At 47.8% G+C, this 17638-nt stretch overlaps 1 protein-coding gene across 1 annotated transcript in view; it reads right to left on the minus strand.

The window, feature by feature from the left end:
- Positions 1–17638, minus strand: part of NOTCH1 (notch receptor 1) — a 99644-nt gene that overhangs the window by 33502 nt on the left and 48504 nt on the right. Inside the window, exons 10-16 of the mRNA XM_081846864.1 lie at positions 14739–14852; positions 10558–10791; positions 9283–9393; positions 8212–8404; positions 6025–6170; positions 4346–4459; positions 1944–2063 (exon numbers count right to left, since the gene is read on the minus strand). Of these exons, the coding sequence (XP_081702990.1) occupies positions 1944–2063; positions 4346–4459; positions 6025–6170; positions 8212–8404; positions 9283–9393; positions 10558–10791; positions 14739–14852 (1032 nt within the window). The remainder of the gene's footprint in view (positions 1–1943; positions 2064–4345; positions 4460–6024; positions 6171–8211; positions 8405–9282; positions 9394–10557; positions 10792–14738; positions 14853–17638) is intronic.

The following is a 17638-nucleotide window of genomic DNA, read 5'->3' on the forward strand; positions in this document are numbered from 1 at the left end:
ATTATTATTATTATTATTATTATTATTATTATTCCTGCTGTTGCACTCATGTCCTGCTTGTGGGCTTCCCATTTGACCATCAGGTTGGCCCCTGTGGCAACAGAAAACTGGCCAATGGCCTGACCAAACAGGCTCTTCTTATGTTCTTAATATCTGCGTGCTGCAGACATAGCACAGGCTCCCCAATGCTAACCATGGTTTGTGGTGTAATGGTAAACCACGGTTGGAAAAAAATCATTAGAAGAAACAGGTGCTGGAAAGGGGAGAAAGGAAGTGTACCTCTTTAAGACAGACTTTCAGGCTGAGTTTCCTGCCTGTCCTGGGGCTGTCTAGGGATTCCAAATGAATGCCTGTCATTTTGGGATCAGCTCACTGACAACATGCAAAACAATTGAGGCTAGCGCCAAATACAATCATTGATGTCCTTGGAGAAGAGAAGAGAAGAGGAGAGGAGAGGAGAGGAGAGGAGAGGAGAGGAGAGGAGAGGAGAGGAGAGGAGAGGAGAGGCTCTTTGTAAATGAGCCCAGAAAGGCACCAGCAACAAGAAAGCAGGAATAGAGAGCAAAGGGAGAAGATTAACAGCGAACCACAGAGCAAGGGGCTGCAGGAAGGCAGGTGCATCCTAGGCAAGCCAAGACCTATATAGCGGTTGTCGCTTCAGGCAATAAATCAAGTAACCTGTCACTAGAGAGAGAGAGAGAGAGAGAGAGAGAGAAAGAGTGAGGGAGGTGGGGTTTTTTTTGGGGGGGGGGAGCTATCTGGGGCCTGTTCAGGGTATCTTTATTATTTAGAGCCGAGATGCAATACTCTCTTTTTCTCAATCTCAGTGTTGAGGGAGTTGGGTGGGGGAGGAGAGGGAGATTAACAATATCTGAGACCTAAGAGACTCTCAAAAAGTTATTTTACCACCTGCACACAGCAGAACATAATTTGCATTGGTCCAAATTTAAAAAATAAAATAAAACCAACGATATATGGTTGCATCTAACAGTAGTCTTACTCAACAGTATATCCCCTAAAGTTAATGAACACAGATGTTATTTTAATCTTATTTATTTATTACATATATATCCCACCTTTTCCTCCCAAGGAGCTCAAGATGGTGTACATGGTTTTCCTCCTACCCAGTTTCATCCTCAGAACAGCCCTGTGAGGAGGGCTAAGCTAAAAGGCAGTGACAGGCCCCAGATCATGACTAACATAGGTCCACTGATTTCAGCTCGTCTACTCTGAGGACTTACTTGGATATAACCAATAGTTTATAAGAAATAGAAGGCTCAGTCTATTAAGTCTGACTGTTCTGGCTGCTGCATCCTGCCAAAGTCCAGCCTCCTGTTCTCACAGTGGCCAACCAGATGTCAATCATGAAAAACCCACCAGCAGGATTCGAGCACAACAGCAACCCCTACTACCTCTGGTTTCCAGTTTCTGGTGTCCAGAATCATTGCTGCCTCCAACCACTGAGGCAGAGCATAGCCATTGCGGCTAGTAGTCTTCGATAGTCTTCTCCTCCACTGATTTGTCTAATCCACATTTAAAGCCATTCACAAGAGATCTGCCAGATTGGGCCAAAAGGGACCCGTCTAGCTCAGCATCCTGTCCTCACAGCTGCTAACCAAATGCCCCAATGAGAAGCCCACAAACAGCGCCTGAGTGCCACAGCAGCAACTCTCCCCACTTGTGATTCCCAGCAACTTCGGGGGCATTTACTTCCTCCAACAGTGGAGGCAGTTACATAGCCATTGTGACTGGCAGTCATTGGCATCCTGCTCCTCCTCCATGAATTCACTGAACCCCTTTCTAAAGTTGTCTGAACTGGAGGTCATCCCTGTATTCTGTTGCAGTGAATGAAGCAGGCACCACCACCACCAGCACCACCAACACCACTACATATGTTCATGCGGGCACCTCTGGAGACCATGGAATGGGAACCAAACCCTTACCTTGCCACCCTGGAGGGCAGGCACAAGAGAAGCTCTCAAAATCTTCAGATTCTCTGCACTTGCCACCATTCTTGCAGGGACCGTCTGCACATGGAGCCAGGACATCCCGACAGGTCGGCCCTGGAGTGTAAATACATCAAAGTTGAGGAGAGTCCACACATTTGGTCAGGGGAACAGCCATAGCAGCTCAACAGGCTTTGCATGCAGGAGGTCCCAGTTTCATTTCCTGCCAGCGTCGCCAGGTAGGCTGGGAATGTTCCCCACCTGAAACCCTATAGTATCACTGCTGCCAGTCAAGTAGACAATCCTGAGCTAGACAGACCAACGACTCAGCATAAGGCACTTTTCTATGTCCCTACTTGTGCTGAGGCTGCTGCTGCCAGCCAGTGTAGACAATCCTGAGCTAGACAGACCAATTGTCTTTGCTCAGTAGAAGGAAGCTCCTTACATTCTCTTGGTCCAGTACTCGCCCTGAAAATCTCATGGATATGCTATGGTTTTCTCATGCTGCCCAATAAGACTTGGGCTGATCTGTGTGTGCATGGAGAAGCAACATGCTGTGCAAAATTTTCGTGTGTGTGAGAGAGAGACAGATTAACACACATTCCTACAAACTTTTCTGTGCCCTTTGGCCTGTGGGTCTTCAGGGTCTTGCTGGGAGCCTTGAGAGATTTTCCAAGAGATTCTCTTCTCGGGGAAGAAACATACAGTGGTACTTTGGGTTACAGACGCTTCAGGTTATAGACTCCGCTAACCCAGAAATAGTACCTCGGGTTAAGAACTTTGCTTCAGGATGAGAACAGAAATTGTACAGTGGCAGCGGGAAGCCCCATTAGCTGAAGTGGTACCTCAGGTTAAGAACAGTTTCAGGTTAAGAACGGACCTCCTGAACGAATTAAGTTCTTAACCCGAGATACCACTGTATTTCTTATCCCTTGTTAAGGGGTGCTTTGGAAAGGTACGTTCCCAAATTTCACATGCTTCTGCATGCTGTCAGGGCGACCCCAATAAGGGAACACTATTTGTGTGGGGTGTTCGAGTTCAACTTAACTCATATTTTCTCTCTTCCCCACCTCTGTCCCATTGTCTTCCTGTTTATGAAGCCAATATTCCCCACATTTTACGTTATCTCCCTTGTCAGGCCCTTACCATCCAAGGACCCTTTTGCTGTTTTCCAGAAGGGGGCCTTTGACTCCCCCATTTTTCTCTGGATTGTTTCCACAGCAACTGGCCAAGGCAGGAAAGGAGTCATGGCTTCCTCTAATTGTGTGCAGGATGCTGCTGTTTTGTGAAGCAGGAAACGGGGCAGAGGACGACTCAACTCAGCAGAAAATCCCTGCCCTTACAAAGCTGATGGACCTGCCTATGCAGGTGATGCGAGAGAGGCCTCCATCATTCCAAAAGAAAGCATCCAAGGGCATGAGCGAAAAGTCTTTTTGCAGTAATTTTTTTTTAAGTGAAAAATGGACTCATTGAAGAAAAGCTGGTTCATATAAGAAGGCTTTCTCACAGAACAAGGTGCTGCAAAATGTGAGTGTGGGAAAGGAGTCCCTCCTGTTCCAGCAAACCAAAAGATGACCTCCCCCCTCCCCACTCCGGAGCATGTGAAAATGATAAGCGGGAGGAAGCATCCTATGTTTAGAAAACTCTTCCAGCTGGTTTTGATTTCAGGGCAGAAAACAGGAGCAAGCAGCCCTTCAGACAACCTTGACGTAGGTGCTTCTGCTGGCCTGAGTTCCGGATTTGCACAAAAGCTAAGATCACACCTGCCCCCATGTTTAAAGCAGCACCATGCCACTTTAAACAGTTATGACACCTCCCCCCCCCCCAAAAAAAGCATTCTGGGAACTGTAGCTTGTTAAGGGTGTTGGGAACTGTAGCTTTGTATGCAGTAAATTACAGGGTTCTTGGAGGGAAGACATACCTGTAAGATACATTTAAAGCAGTACCACACCACTTTTAACAGTCACGGCTTCCCACAAAGAATCCTAGAAACAGCAGGATGCTAAGGGGTCCGAGAGACCTCTATTTGCTCACATACACACACGCACCAGAGCTACAATTCCCAGAGCGGTTTAATAATCAATCCCTCTTCCCAGAAAACTATGGGAAACTTTCTATGCTTCTCATTAAAACAGCCCTTTATTCAGAACCATGAGAACTAGAACCTTATTTTATATTTAAGGGGGAAAGCAATAGCTCAGCAGCATGCAATGGATGCTTTACACACAGAAGGCCCGAGGTTCACCATCTCCAGACAGGGCTGAGAAAGACTCTCTGCCTGAAGAGGTGCTGCTGCTGGTCAGTGTAGAGCAAGATGGACCAATGGGTCTGACTTAGCAGAAAGCAGCTTCCTGTGCTGCCACAGCTACAGGTTTTTGATCCAGGGTTTGGTCTCTTACCGGTGTAGGGTGGAAGACAGTTGCACTGGTAACGGGCCACGTCATCAATACAGGTCCCTTGGTTCAGGCATGGGTTGGAGGCGCATTCGTTGATGTTGGTCTGGCAGTTGGGACCTGGGAAGATCGAGAGACCCACATGCACGGTCAGCCTGCCAAAGCTTGCCTCCTCTCTCCATGACTCCTAGGCTGGGATCCTTCCCAAGCCAGCCTCCCTGAAGCCTTTAACTGGTTGCAAGTCCATTTCTAGGCCCAGTTCAAGGTGTTCACATTAGTATTTGAAACCCTAAACAACTTAAGTCCCAAATACCTGAGAGGCAGCCTCCTTCCCTTCAGACCCTCCTTGGGTGTTGTGGTCAGCAAAGGGGGCCCTCTTGGTAGTTCCCACTCCCATAATGAGGGAGGTGTCTGGGAGGGAGCCTTCTCTGTGGCAGCCCCTATGCTGTGAGACTTCCCCTCAACAGAGGTGTGCCTGGCACCTTCACAGTACAGCTTTTATTTATAAAAAATACTTTTTTATACCGCTGTATCTATGATTACAGTGGTTTTAAACAGCATAAAAACATTAAACCAAATAATAAAATCATTAAAAGTTTGAAGCTAGTTAAAAATAAAAATAAATGAAATCAAACGTCCACAGGCCATTGTGGGGATGTACTCTTAATTGCCTGCATAGGTTTGGAGGAATAGAAAGGTTTTCAGCAGGCATGCTGATGACGTATCTTCCTCACTCTGGTCTCTGACACACCTGAGGCATATGTTTAGGATCCTCCCTATTCTTATGACCTGCAATTTTATTCATTCATTTATTTGATTGATTGATATACCGCCCTTCATCATAAGATCTGAGGGTAGTTCACTGAATAAAATGGAGGATAAAAACAAGTAAATAAGTAAAACAAAACAGCAAAACAATACCCCACCCACGTTCCACAGAAACATTTTAAAGGCTGTAGCCAAAAGCCTGATTGAAGAATGGCATTTTCACCTGGCACCTAAAGATATATGATGATGGTGCCAGCAAAACCTCCCAAGGGTGAGGATTCCACAAATGGGGAGCCATGACGGAGAAGGCCCATTCTCATGCTGCCACCCTCTGGGATGGATTATAAGGGGAGAAGTGGTCCTTGAGGTATTGTGGCGCCGAGCCATTTAAGGCAATTTGTTTAAACTGCTTTTAATGTTGTATTTTAAATTGTTGTGACCCACCTTGGGGTCTTAGGGGTGAAAGTCCTAGTCCTTCTCAGACCCACTGAAATTAATAACCATGACTAACTCAGGCTCATTCATTCCAGTGGGTTTACTCTAGAGCAGGACTAGCACTGGCTACAAAAACTTCGGAGCACCTGGAAGTGGGCAACCTGTGGCCCCCAGCCTCATTTTATACAGCCTCTGACGGCCCCTGAAGAAACCCCATCCTTCCATTTAATCGAAGTTTCTTCCTTCTGCTTTGTTTTCTTCTGGCTTTTAATACAGTTTCGATTGTTTCTCTCTCAAAAAAAAAAAAAAAAAAACAAGAACAGTGACCAGAAAGCTCCACCCAGCTATAACCAGGAAGTCTAGTGCCACCTATTGACTGGACTGTAGAATGACACTACCCATTACACCATGGGCCAGTCACACTTCATGGTGTGCTCAAGGCAGGGCAAGCACTCCCTGTCCGCTCTCCCCAGACCTCTTACCACTGAAGCCCTCCTGGCAGGTACAGATGTAGCCGCTGGTCATATCTTTACAGGTGCCACCATTCATACAAGGGTTGGATTCGCACTCGTTGTTGTTGATGTCGCAGTTTGTCCCGCTCCAGCCTGGGTCACAATCGCACTTGTAGCTGTCGTTAAGAAGCAGAATGCGCATGAGCCCCACCCTGAGCATGTGCATGTGTGAAGACCAACGTGGAGGCTTCCAGATGTTTTGGATGACACAACTCCTGCTCCTGATGGGTGAATTGTGGTCCAAAGAATCTGGCGGACACCAAGTTGGCAATTGAAAGGGCTGGTGCAGACTGTGTGTCTGCAGCAGCCACCCCCCCCAACAGAGACCCATCTTGTAATCCATCTTGTAATCTTTGGTTCCAAATGTCTGCTGCTCAAAGCAGCTGCCATCCTGCCACCCCTGGGTGCCCTGTTCCTTTCAGACACTGTGCATGTATACAGTTCTAAGAACCTCAGAAGGGTCCCGCAACAGCTGGATCAGGCCAAGGAGGCCCCATCTAGTCCAGCATCATCTTCTCACAGAAGCCCACAAAAGGAGGACCTGAATGTATTAGCCACCTCCCTGCATGTGATTCTTAGCAACTGACATCAAACTGACAAAGAAAGACAGGAAGCTGCCAAACTCTTGGCCCATCTACCTTAGCATTCTCTACACTGGCTGGCAGTGGCTCCCCAGAGTTTCAGGCAGTGGACAGTCCCAGCCCTATTGGACTTTCTGCCTGGGAAACATCTGCTGTTCTACTAAGCTGGGACACTTCCCGAAACCTCTCTGGACTCTCTTTTCCTTGGTGTATGGCAGCTGTTATAGGAACATAAGAAGAGCCTATTTGGTCAGGCCAATGGCCCATCTACTCCAGCCATCTTGTTCCCACACTTGGCCAACCAGATGCCACTATTCAGTAACCCACAAGCAGGACTTGAGCACAACAGCCCCACTTTTGATTCCTAGAAATTGGCGTTCAGGGGCAACTTGCCTCTGACCCCATAGATTCCATGCAGTCACAGGAAGACTATATCTCTTACGGATGCTTGGAGGATAATGCAAACCCAGAATTATTCAGAGTAGACTCAAAGAACATTAGAAGAGCCTGATGGATCAGGCCAGTGGACCATCTATCCCAGCATCCTGTTCTCATGGTGGCCAACCAGATGCTGCAATAGGACCTGAGCACAAGAACACTCTCCAGTTGTTGTTCCCCTTCATCGGTTATTCAGAGGTAGAGTGTCCCTAGACACAGAGCGGTGGTTCCCAAAATTTTGTTGGGCCACTGTGCCCTTGGCTCCATCAACTCATCCCCACAGCCCCCTAACCTATAAAAAGCATTATTCAGAAGAGTGGTTTTCACAACTCTCTAAGGAAGGTAACAGCAGAATAAAATTCAAAACAGTAACGATTAATTGCACATTTATTAAAAATCCAATTAAAACTATTGAGTTTAATTAATTCAACAAAATTGATGGAACTTGATGCAGGGATACCAGCTTTTCAACATCTGGTAGTCATTTAGCAAGAGTCTTAGTAACTCCTTCACTGTGCAGCAAATTCTTAATGTGATGCCTGGGCTTCATGAAGTGATACCAGTTTCCCGATGTCCGGTTTCAAATCACCACGTTTAGGAATCTGATTTCATTGCTTGGATAACCACACTAAAAGCATGTTCCACCAAATGTGATGTTGGAATTGCAACAAGGAGCTTCTAAACCCCTGTCTATCGTTATGTGCAGGATAGCGATCAAAAATTTCCTTCTGTAACCAAAATGCTTGGTACGATTTCTTAGACTTCGCCTTCTGCTCAGTGTCATTTTGTATCTTCCATGATGTATTCCTTTGTATATTCCTTTATATTTTTTGTTTCTAATGTTGTACATACATTTCTCTTTCTCTTTTTAAAAATTGTCTTACTGTGTTATATAGAAACCGCTTAGATGGGGTTTTTTCATATAAATCAATAGATAATTATTGATGATCCTGTTGTCATGGTCCCCAACCAAGTGACTATGAGAACCTGAGAGATGCCTGTCTGGGAAGTGATCCCGGAACCTCTCACCTTGCTCTACTCTCAGCTTGGCAAGGGCTGCATCTGACCATGTGAGACAGCGGGGGGAACTCCCCCATGCCAGGCAGAGAGCCCCAGAGCCGCCTCCCCAGAAGCTTACCCATTCAGGCCATCATTGCATTTCCCGTGAATGCAGGGGTTGCTGTTGCACTCATTGACTTCCGAGAGGCACATGGGATCATGGTAGCCCTCTGGGCAGACGCAAACGAAGCCATTGATGCCGTCCCTGCAGGTGCCTCCATTGTGGCAAGGGTTACTGGCACATTCGTCAATGTTGATGTTGCACATCCTCCCTGTGAAGTTTGGGTAAGAGAAAGAGGTCACAGGCTGGCCCAGTGTCACAACCCAGAACCAATCACCATAGCCATAAAGAAAACCCAATACAGTGGTATCTCGGGTTAAGTACTTAATTCGTTTTGGAGGTCTGTACTTAACCTGAAACTGTTCTTAACCTGAAGAACCACTTTAGCTAATGGGGCCTCCCGCAGCCGCTGGAGCACGATTTCTGTTCTCAACCTGAAGCAAAGTTCTTAACCTGAAGCACTATTTCTGGGTTAGCAGAACTTGCACCCCGTTCTCTTGGAACAGAAGAACCTTGTATTTTCAGTGTTCCTAAATGCTGAGTGTTGGAGCAGACAGAATAACTCGTCCTCAGGGTTTTTCCTGTGCACCTTCTCCAGAGGGACACTGGGAGCCCATCCAATCCATACAAAATGTGTGGAGGCTTATTCCCAATGACTACAAGCTCCCCTATCATGCTGGTTGGACAGCTCTAGGAAGCTAGAGACAGTGACCCTGCTGCAGAAAAATAGTACAGTGGTACCTCGGGTTAAGAACTTAATTCCTTCTGGAGGTCCGTTCTTAACCTGAAACTGTTCTTAACCTGAGGTACCACTTTAGCCAATGGGGCTCCCGCTGCTGCCGCACGATTTCTGTTCTCAACCTGAAGCAAAGTTCTTAACCTGAAGCACTATTTTTGGGTTAGCGGAGTCTGTAACCTGAAGCGTATGTAACCTGAAGTGTATGTAACCCGAGGTACCACTGTACAGTACAAGAATGGCTTCCCTGCATTGCACTGCAATGCAACCATTGTTGGTTTAGGTCCCTTTCAACTCCACAATTCTATGGTTCTATGATCCCATTCTGCTCCTATCCCATCCCCCGTCCTCACCTGCATATCCAGGCTCACAGGTGCACTCGTAGCTATTGATTTTGTCAATGCACTTGCCATAGTCACACGGATTGCTGGCGCAGTCATCCAGGTTGACCTCGCAATTGGGCCCTTAATAATAAGAATAAGAATAAGAATAAGAATAAGAATAAGAATAAGAATAAGAATAAGAATTTATTTCTATGCCATCCATCTGACTGGGTTGGCCCAGCCACTCTGGGTGGCTTCCAACAGATTAAAACATCAAACACAGTAAAACACCAAACATTAAAAACTTCCCTATACAGGGCTGCCTTCAGATGTCTTCTAAAAGTCAGGTATTTATCTCCTTGACATCCGCTGGGAAGCGTTCCATTGCGTGGCCATGGCTGTTGAGAAGGCCTTCTGCCTGATTCCCTTAACCTCACTTCTCACAATAAGATTCTTGGAGCTGGATCTCAGTGTCCAGGCTGAACGATGGGAGACCCAAGCTGGATACTACAGCAACAAGGGGCTGATTGAGCCTCTCACCTGAGGAAGGCTACAGCATTTGAGACTTTTCAGTTTAAAGAAAAGGCAAGAGAGGGCATGGTAGAAATTTGCAAAATTACGCATGGCATGGAGAAAGTAAATAGAGAAAAGCTTTTCTCCCTCTATGGTAATGCTGGAACTCTGTGGGTGTCCAATGGAGCTGAATGATGGAAGATTTGGAACAGATAAAAGAAAGGACTTCTTCCGTCATCAGTGGAACTCGCTCCCAATGAAGGCAGTGATGCCCATCAACTTGCATAGCTTTAAAAGAGGATTAGTCAAATTCATGGAGGAGGAGAGGGCTATTGATGGCCACTAGCCATAAGACTATGTTCTGCCTCCACAGTTGGGAGGCAGCAATGCTTCTGAATACCAGTTGCTGGAAACCACAGGAGGGGAAAGGGATCTTGTCCTCCATGCTAGCCACTTTAAGAACAGGACACTGGACTAGATGGGCACCCTTTGGTCTGATCCTGCAGGCTCTTCTTATGTTCTTATTTCCTGCTTGTGGGCTTCTCACAGGGACATCCCCGAGTGGGCATGAGGTGCTGCCATGCTGCTGGATCAATTCCTTGCAAGTACAGAATGGCGATGATGTGGCCCTTGTGAAAATGGGAGCGATTCCCATAGCTAATCTACGTACCGAGTGCAGAAGTACTTTCCTTTGTCTGTCCTGAGCCTTCGCCTTACCTAAGCATCCCTTAGGATTTAATTTTATTTTTTTACAAAAAGACTGCTGCAGTGAACACCCCTGGGAGCTCTTACCTGTCGTCCCTTTGAGGCAGAGGCAGTTATAAGCGTTGTTCCGATCCTGGCAGGTGCCCCCGTTCTTGCAAGGCTGGCTCTGGCACTCATTGATGTTCATGTCACAGAGACGCCCCGTGTAGCCTGGCTGGCAGAGGCAGGTGAAGGTGGCAATGCCATCTTGGCAGGTCCCATAGTGGCAAGGGTCTGGGTCACACTCGTTAATGTCAGTCTCACAATGGGGGCCAGAAAAGCCTGAGGAGGAGGCAACACCAAGCAGGTCATGACAATCAGTCCATCAGTCAATCAATAAATTGGGAGTCAGCCACCCCAACACAGATCTTTGTTTTATACTGGGTCCCCCCCCCCAAATATGTTATTGTTTTCACTTATTTATACAAGAAGCAACAATGAATATTAAATCATGCCCCCCTCATCCTGCAGAAGCACCAAATGTCCATTTAATTACAATTAACTCCAAAGATTTAAACAAATGTACTATTCCACAAGTTGCCAGATGTCCTCAGAGCCTATAACCATGTTCTATTGATGTTGCATATATATCGCAGAACTACACCAGGTTGATTGAACAGTAGTGGCTTGATTGTTAGTTTGACTCTCTTGGATGTGTTGTCCATTTGTGCATTAATATCAAACCCCAGAGTTGTGAGGTCCAGATATGAAACACGTCTGCACTTAAGAGTCTACCTTTCTGCTGGTTTTAATGTACGTGCTATTTCCTTATAAGCTGATTTGAGTTATTTTTGTAAAAAAGCAACTTGTAAGCTTAATAAACAACAACAAAAACCAACACAGGGCAACCCATAGGCAACTTGCAATTTTCAAAACTTTTCAAATTCCATCAGCAGCTGAGTAGCCTGGGCAGGGGGCAAGGAGAGGAAAGTCTTAACTAGGCACTGAAAAGATGTCAATGTCTGCAGCAGGTGGGTTTCGCATGAGAAAGTATTCCAGAGGTTGGTGGGGCACAGCCAAAAAGCCTCTTGTGGACACCTTCTGAGCCTTCTCTCTCTAAGGGATCACAGAACACCAGTATGACCAGTCCTTACAGGAATCATAGGTGGCTCTTCTCATTGCTGTGACCTTGAAGCTGGTTTGGAATCAGCGCCTGGTGCAGGAAGTGGAGGCCAGTGAAACTACGGAACTCACCCCTGCAGGAGGCAGTGACAGCCACCAACCTGGATGGCTTTAAAAGAGGATTGGACAGATTCATGGAGAAGGAAGAGGAAGAGGTTTATCAGCGGCTACTAACCACGATGGCTGCACCCTGCCTCCACGGTCAGAGGCAGCAATGCTTCTGAATCCCATTTGCTGGAAACCACAGGAAGGGAGAGTTGCTCTTGTGCTCAGGTCCTGATTGTGGGCCGCTGTGGTTGGCCACTCTGCAAACAGCATGCTAGATGGCCAGATCCAAGAGGCTCACTTGATGTTCCTATGACTTAGCATGAGGCAGCTTCCTATACAGATGAGTTCCAGGGGAAGCCCCCACGGAGAGCCTGGGGCACAGAAGCTGAACCAAACACACACCAAGTGCCCTTGAGCCCAGCAGCTAACAACCCCTTTGCCAGCCGGCGTGGCCAAGACATGGATAGGGGGGACCCTGGCTGCAAAGGGAAGACAGCGCGTGGCAAGAGGATTTGGAGAGGAGGTTCCCTAACGATCGGAGGAAGGAGAAGGAGCTGCACCCCCCTCCCTACTGCCTCCCAACTGAATGCAAAGAGAGCCTGGCTTTGTCCCCAGGAGCGCACAATGGCTCCCCTTGCACAGACTACCCCTTTCTTCCTGTCTTTCGCAGGAGCCCAGAGGCAGCCTCTTTCCCCACTTTGTCTGCATGCAGCTCAGAGAGGCTGGCCATGGAATCCAAAAGGGCAGGACCAGGACGGGAGGGGGAGGTGCGGGTTCGGTTGGGACAAACGGCTGCATGTACGGCTGCCTGTATGGAGGGATAATAGCAACTGAGAAGTGCCGGGAGACAGAGGAGGGAGGAGGACAAAAGCCCGGAGTGGGGGAAGGAAGAGGGGGGTTGGAAGGAAGACAAAGTCAGGCTTTGACTGTTCCCCCCCTCCCCACAGGCCTCCCCCATCAACGAAATCCACATCTCAGCTTTTCATCGGCGAGACCAAGATGCTCATTAGAGACTGTTCAGCTGGAAGATTTTTAGCGGAGGACCCCCACAAAAGCACCTCTGTTCACTGCTGCCGGCTCATGGCGTCGGCTTTGTCCCCAAACCTACTTGAGTTTCACTCGTCGAGTGCACACGGCCCCTGCTACCCCCCCCCTAAAAAAAACTCTGTGTGTAAGGGTTTGGAAATGGCCTGTTTTTTTGTATTGCTCCGTCCCCGCTTTCTCCTTTGCGGGGAGGCGAGGGGCCCAAGAAGGAAGGAGGAGACCAGAGGCAAAGACCCCAATGGCTGGCACACAACACCCCCTTCCCCAGCAATGTTTGGCTTTCAGCCAAGGTGAGGGGGGGGCTGCCTCCATTGTGTCAGGTGCTGCACAGAGTAAAACTCATGAGGAGTGGGGGAGAGAGGGAGGAAATGGAAGCAGAGTCCAAATATTTTTTGGAGGGGGTGCCCCCAGTTGTCGGTGCCAGGGACCCTGGCATTGCACCAGTCAAGAACCAGGGCTCCTGCTCCTCCCCTCCTGAAAGCATTTCTAGGTTGCAAGCCGAACTGAGACCCCTCTAGGCCTTTCAGAAACATCTGAGGAAGTGTCATGGCGGTATCTGCTTGGCATGCAAAAGGCCTCTGGGCTCAATCCCTACATATATCTCCAGGTATGGCTGGAATCATCTCCTGCCTGAAAACTCTGGAGTGCCATTGCTGCCAGCCAGTGTAGACTGAGCTAGAGGGACCATGGCATCATTAGAAGGCTGGTAAACTGCTGCCTCTCAGGCTACTGTCAAGAGGCACAGAAGCAGGACTTAAGAGGTTTTTTAAACACACACATAAGGTAAAGGTAAAAGGACCCCTGACCATTGGGTCCAGTCGTGACCGACTCTGGGATTGCGGCGCTCATCTCGCTTTATTGGCCGAGGGAGCTGGCGTACAGCTTCCGGGTCATGTGGCCAGCATGACTAAGCAGCTTCTGGAGAACCAGAGCAGCGCATGGAAACGCCTTTTACCTTCCCGCTGGAGCGGTACCTATTTATCTACTTGCACTCTGGTGTGCTTTTGAACTGCTAGGTTGGCAGGAGCAGGGACCAAGCAACGGGAGCTCACCCCGTCATGGGGATTTGAACCGCCGACCTTCTGATCGGCAAGTCCTAGGCTCTGTGGTTTAACCCACAGCGCCACCCGCGTCCCAAACACACACATACAGAGAGAGAATAGGCAGTAGCCTGGCTTTACGAGCAAAGTGTGTGTTAGACTCATGTCTGATGAAATGCAGAAAAAGAAAAATTAGACACTACTCAGTGCAAACAGTAATGAATTAGATGCACCAAGGGTCTGTCTCAGTATATGGTACCCCCAATGTAACTATTTAACTCAGCCCTTCCTTCAGAACTATGAGGACTAGAATCTTACTTTATTTTTAGCCGAATGGTCGGAGCTTTGTGGTATACAGCCCCCGGAATCTCCAGGTAGCCCTCCTCCAGTAAAAGCCCTTATTCTCCTGGGGATATGGGCGATTTTAATGACACTGTTGTTAACAATGTTCAGTCTGTGCTTTACGGTGTGTGAGTTTTGTTTTACAATTCTTGTTCCAACATTGAGTAACATTCTCTACTACGTTATGCTATTTTGCATTACTTTGCAGTATACTTTGGAACTCCCTGCCTAGTGACATCAGGCAACCACCTTCACCGTACTCTTTCTGGCACCTGTTAAAAACATTTTTGTTTAGACAGGCCTAACCAGGTATTTAGAAAGTTGATGCAAGCTTTAGTTCATTGTGCTTTTAACCTTTAAAACGGTTCTTAAATTATTGTTGTTTATTCCTCTTATTGATAATTTGTTTTAAGCATTTTTGTGCTGCACAGAAGGGTTTTGTTTTCAATCAAGGCATGTTACAAAATATATACTAAAGCACATTAGAGACTTTCTTTTAGCACAAGCGATATAAAAGTCTAATAAATAAAATCCCTTTGCGCGGAATGAAATACATTATTTCCGCAGTGGCCTGCCTCAGAATCCGTGCCCTCCAGAAGACGTCAGAGATCCCACACCCCCAACCCTGCTTACCTTCAGTGCATTCACAGGTGTAGGCATTGGGGCCATCAACACACTTGGCACCATTCTTGCACGGGGTGCTGGCACACTCATCAATGTCATACTGGCAAAGGTGGCCATTGAAACCTGCCGGGAAACAAAGAGGCTGAGCTTGGCCTGAGCCCCGACTTCAGGGTGGTCGAGACCCCTGCAATGGTCACCCTTCTCCTCTCCCTTGCTGGTAAGGAACAAATATGGCTCCCATCTCTTCCACAGGTGAGAAGCCTCTTCTTGCCCAGTAACCTGTGGCAAGTAATGGATACCTCTAGGTGACCAGAAAGGAAACTGTAGGGGCTTTAGGAGAAGGGCTGTGGCTTAGTGACAAGAGTCGCTGCTTTCCATGCAGAAGGTCCCAGGTTCAGTCCCCGGTTGCATCTTTAGGTGGGGCTGGGAACATGACTTCCATGAAACCACTGGACACAATACTGAGCTAGATGCTGGAGACCATGGCATAGGGAGGGCTCTTGTGCTTAGATCCTGCTTGCAGACTTCCCATACGGGCATCTGATTGACCACAAGTGAGAACAGGATGCCAGCACAGAGGGGCGCCAGTGGCCTGATCCAGCAGCCAGGCCCTTCTTAAGTTCAATTTTAGTTCTACTCAAGATAGACCTATTGGAAATTATGGGGATTCCTAACTTCAGTTTTCAATGGTTCTACTTCTTCAGCAGGGCTTAGCTGGCGATGACCCCTTTTGTGCACATCTTTATCTGGTCAGGATGCAGTCCAGACACCCTGCTTTAATTTCCCAGTCACTTTTATTTTAAAAAAGGAGTACCCAAGGGACAGTCAGAAGAGTTGGGAATAAAAGCCAAAAAACCTTTTCTGTGAAATATCTTGATGAATAGGCTGTCATTATACACTTCACAGCTGCCTTCCCACAAACATCCTCAGCACCAAAGTGGGGCGGGGGGACCCAGTTTGGGGCGGACAATTACGCTAACTCTTGTGATTTCCCACAAACTGGAGGGTAAAGCTGTATCCTGCCCCCCCCAATCCTCAACCCCTTAAAAAATGTCCAGAAATGTGAAAATGCAAACTGACAGATGGGCACTGCTCCCCCTTCCAAGATCTTGTCCTTGTCTCTGGAAATCTTCTCTAGAGAGCGTAAAAAGCATGTCATGGGGGCCTGGCTGCCCCCTTTTTTCGGTTGCCCCACTTGGCACAGTGCCCAGGTGCGAAAGCGACAGCCAACTCTCTCTGTCTCCAGCACCTTCTTAGTTACACATTTTGTTTCTGGGAAGTTTGCAGCACAGAAGCAGTAGAAATCTGCTCCACTTCACTGCAGAAAGCCAATATGACTTCTCTCTCCCACCACCAGCACCCTCTGGCCACCATACATTTTAAGTACTGTGATGCCACTTTAAAAAGCCATGGCTTTCCCCCAAGGAATCCTGGGAACTATAGTTTGTTCAGGGGGTTGAGTTGTTAAGCAACACCCCATATTCCCCTTACAGAGCTACAATTCCTAGAGCAGTTTAACCATCAATGCCTCTTCAAAGGGAACTCAGGGAACTGTAGCTCCATGAAGGGAATAGAGGGGTTTCCTAGGAACTTACAGCACCCTGAACAAACAGCAGCTCCCAGGTTTCTTTGGGGGGAAGCCATGACTCTTCAAAGTGGAATCATAGTGCTTTATGGTGTGAATGTGAAGCTTGCTTTCTCTCTCTCTCTCTCTCTCTGTCACACACACATACACACACGGACCCCTAAACTATCCCTACAACCAGGATAAGAAAAAAGAGCTTGAAAATGTGGGTTTTTCACACACCCCTCCATACACACACAAACTCTTCCAACTAGACGCTGAAGGGGAGGGGGACCTTCAAATCCTCTTCTTGCTAGTAAATTGTGGCTTGCTGTGGCAACTATTCCACGTCAACACTTGGGGTGCCAGCCTTCTGTACCCTGGGGCTCTGCTTCCCCTCCATTCAGCCCCCAAATCAAGTTTTTCAGGGCCTTCACTCTCCATTGCCATGGAGACGGCTGCCTGGGGTTCTGAATGGGCGCTGGACTGGCTCTCCCTGAGAACATCTTATTTACATCTACAGAGGAGGAGGAGGAGGAGGAGACGGAAAGCCCGGCCTCTCAACTTCAAAAAGCCCCCAAAGCCCCATTTCATGGATTATCCAGCCCTCTCCCCCATTCTCTCGTCCTGTGGACTGCAACACCTCATTTAAATCCATCTAGCCTTCCTCTCATTCTGCCTCTCCCAGATTCCCAGTGCTCCCCCTCACCAACTTATTCCCCAACTAGGGGGGCCTTTATAAGTGCAAATCTTGTTCCTGCCATTATTTAAATTGATCCTCGGTTTCTCGCTCCCTCGCTTTCATTCTGTCTCCCAGATGAAGGAGGAAGTAGAGCTGGGCTTGAAGGTCTCTTTATGCTGAGAGGAGAGGTGTGTGCATTTGCTGTTCTGAGTTGCACAAAAAAGGGGGGGTGTCAGAATGGGGCATAACAACCCCCAAAGTAGCGGCCCCTTCTAATCAACAGGGTAGAACCCCTAACCCCCACCCTCAGCATCTTAATTCTGCAAAAGTGGCACAGAGGCTTGTTGTGCAGCTGGTGTGGTATAACTTTGGCTGCATTTACATGACAGTCTATTCCATGGGTAGGCAAACTAAGGCCCAGGGACCGGATATGGCCCAACTGCCTTCTAAATCCGGCCTGCAGATGGTCCGGGAATCAGCATGTTTTTACATGAGTAGAATGTGTGCTTTTATTTAAAATGCATCTCTGGGTTATTTGTGGGGCATAGGAATTTGTTCGTTTTTTTCCTTCAAAATGTAGTCCAGCCCCCCACAAGGTCTGAGGGACGGTGGACCGGTCCATGGCTGAAAAAGTCTGCTGACGCCTGGTCTATTCCCTTTTCC

The sequence above is a fragment of the Podarcis erhardii genome (genome assembly GCF_964252035.2).
Source record: "Podarcis erhardii genome assembly, chromosome: Z".
Classification (NCBI taxonomy): domain Eukaryota; kingdom Metazoa; phylum Chordata; class Lepidosauria; order Squamata; family Lacertidae; genus Podarcis; species Podarcis erhardii.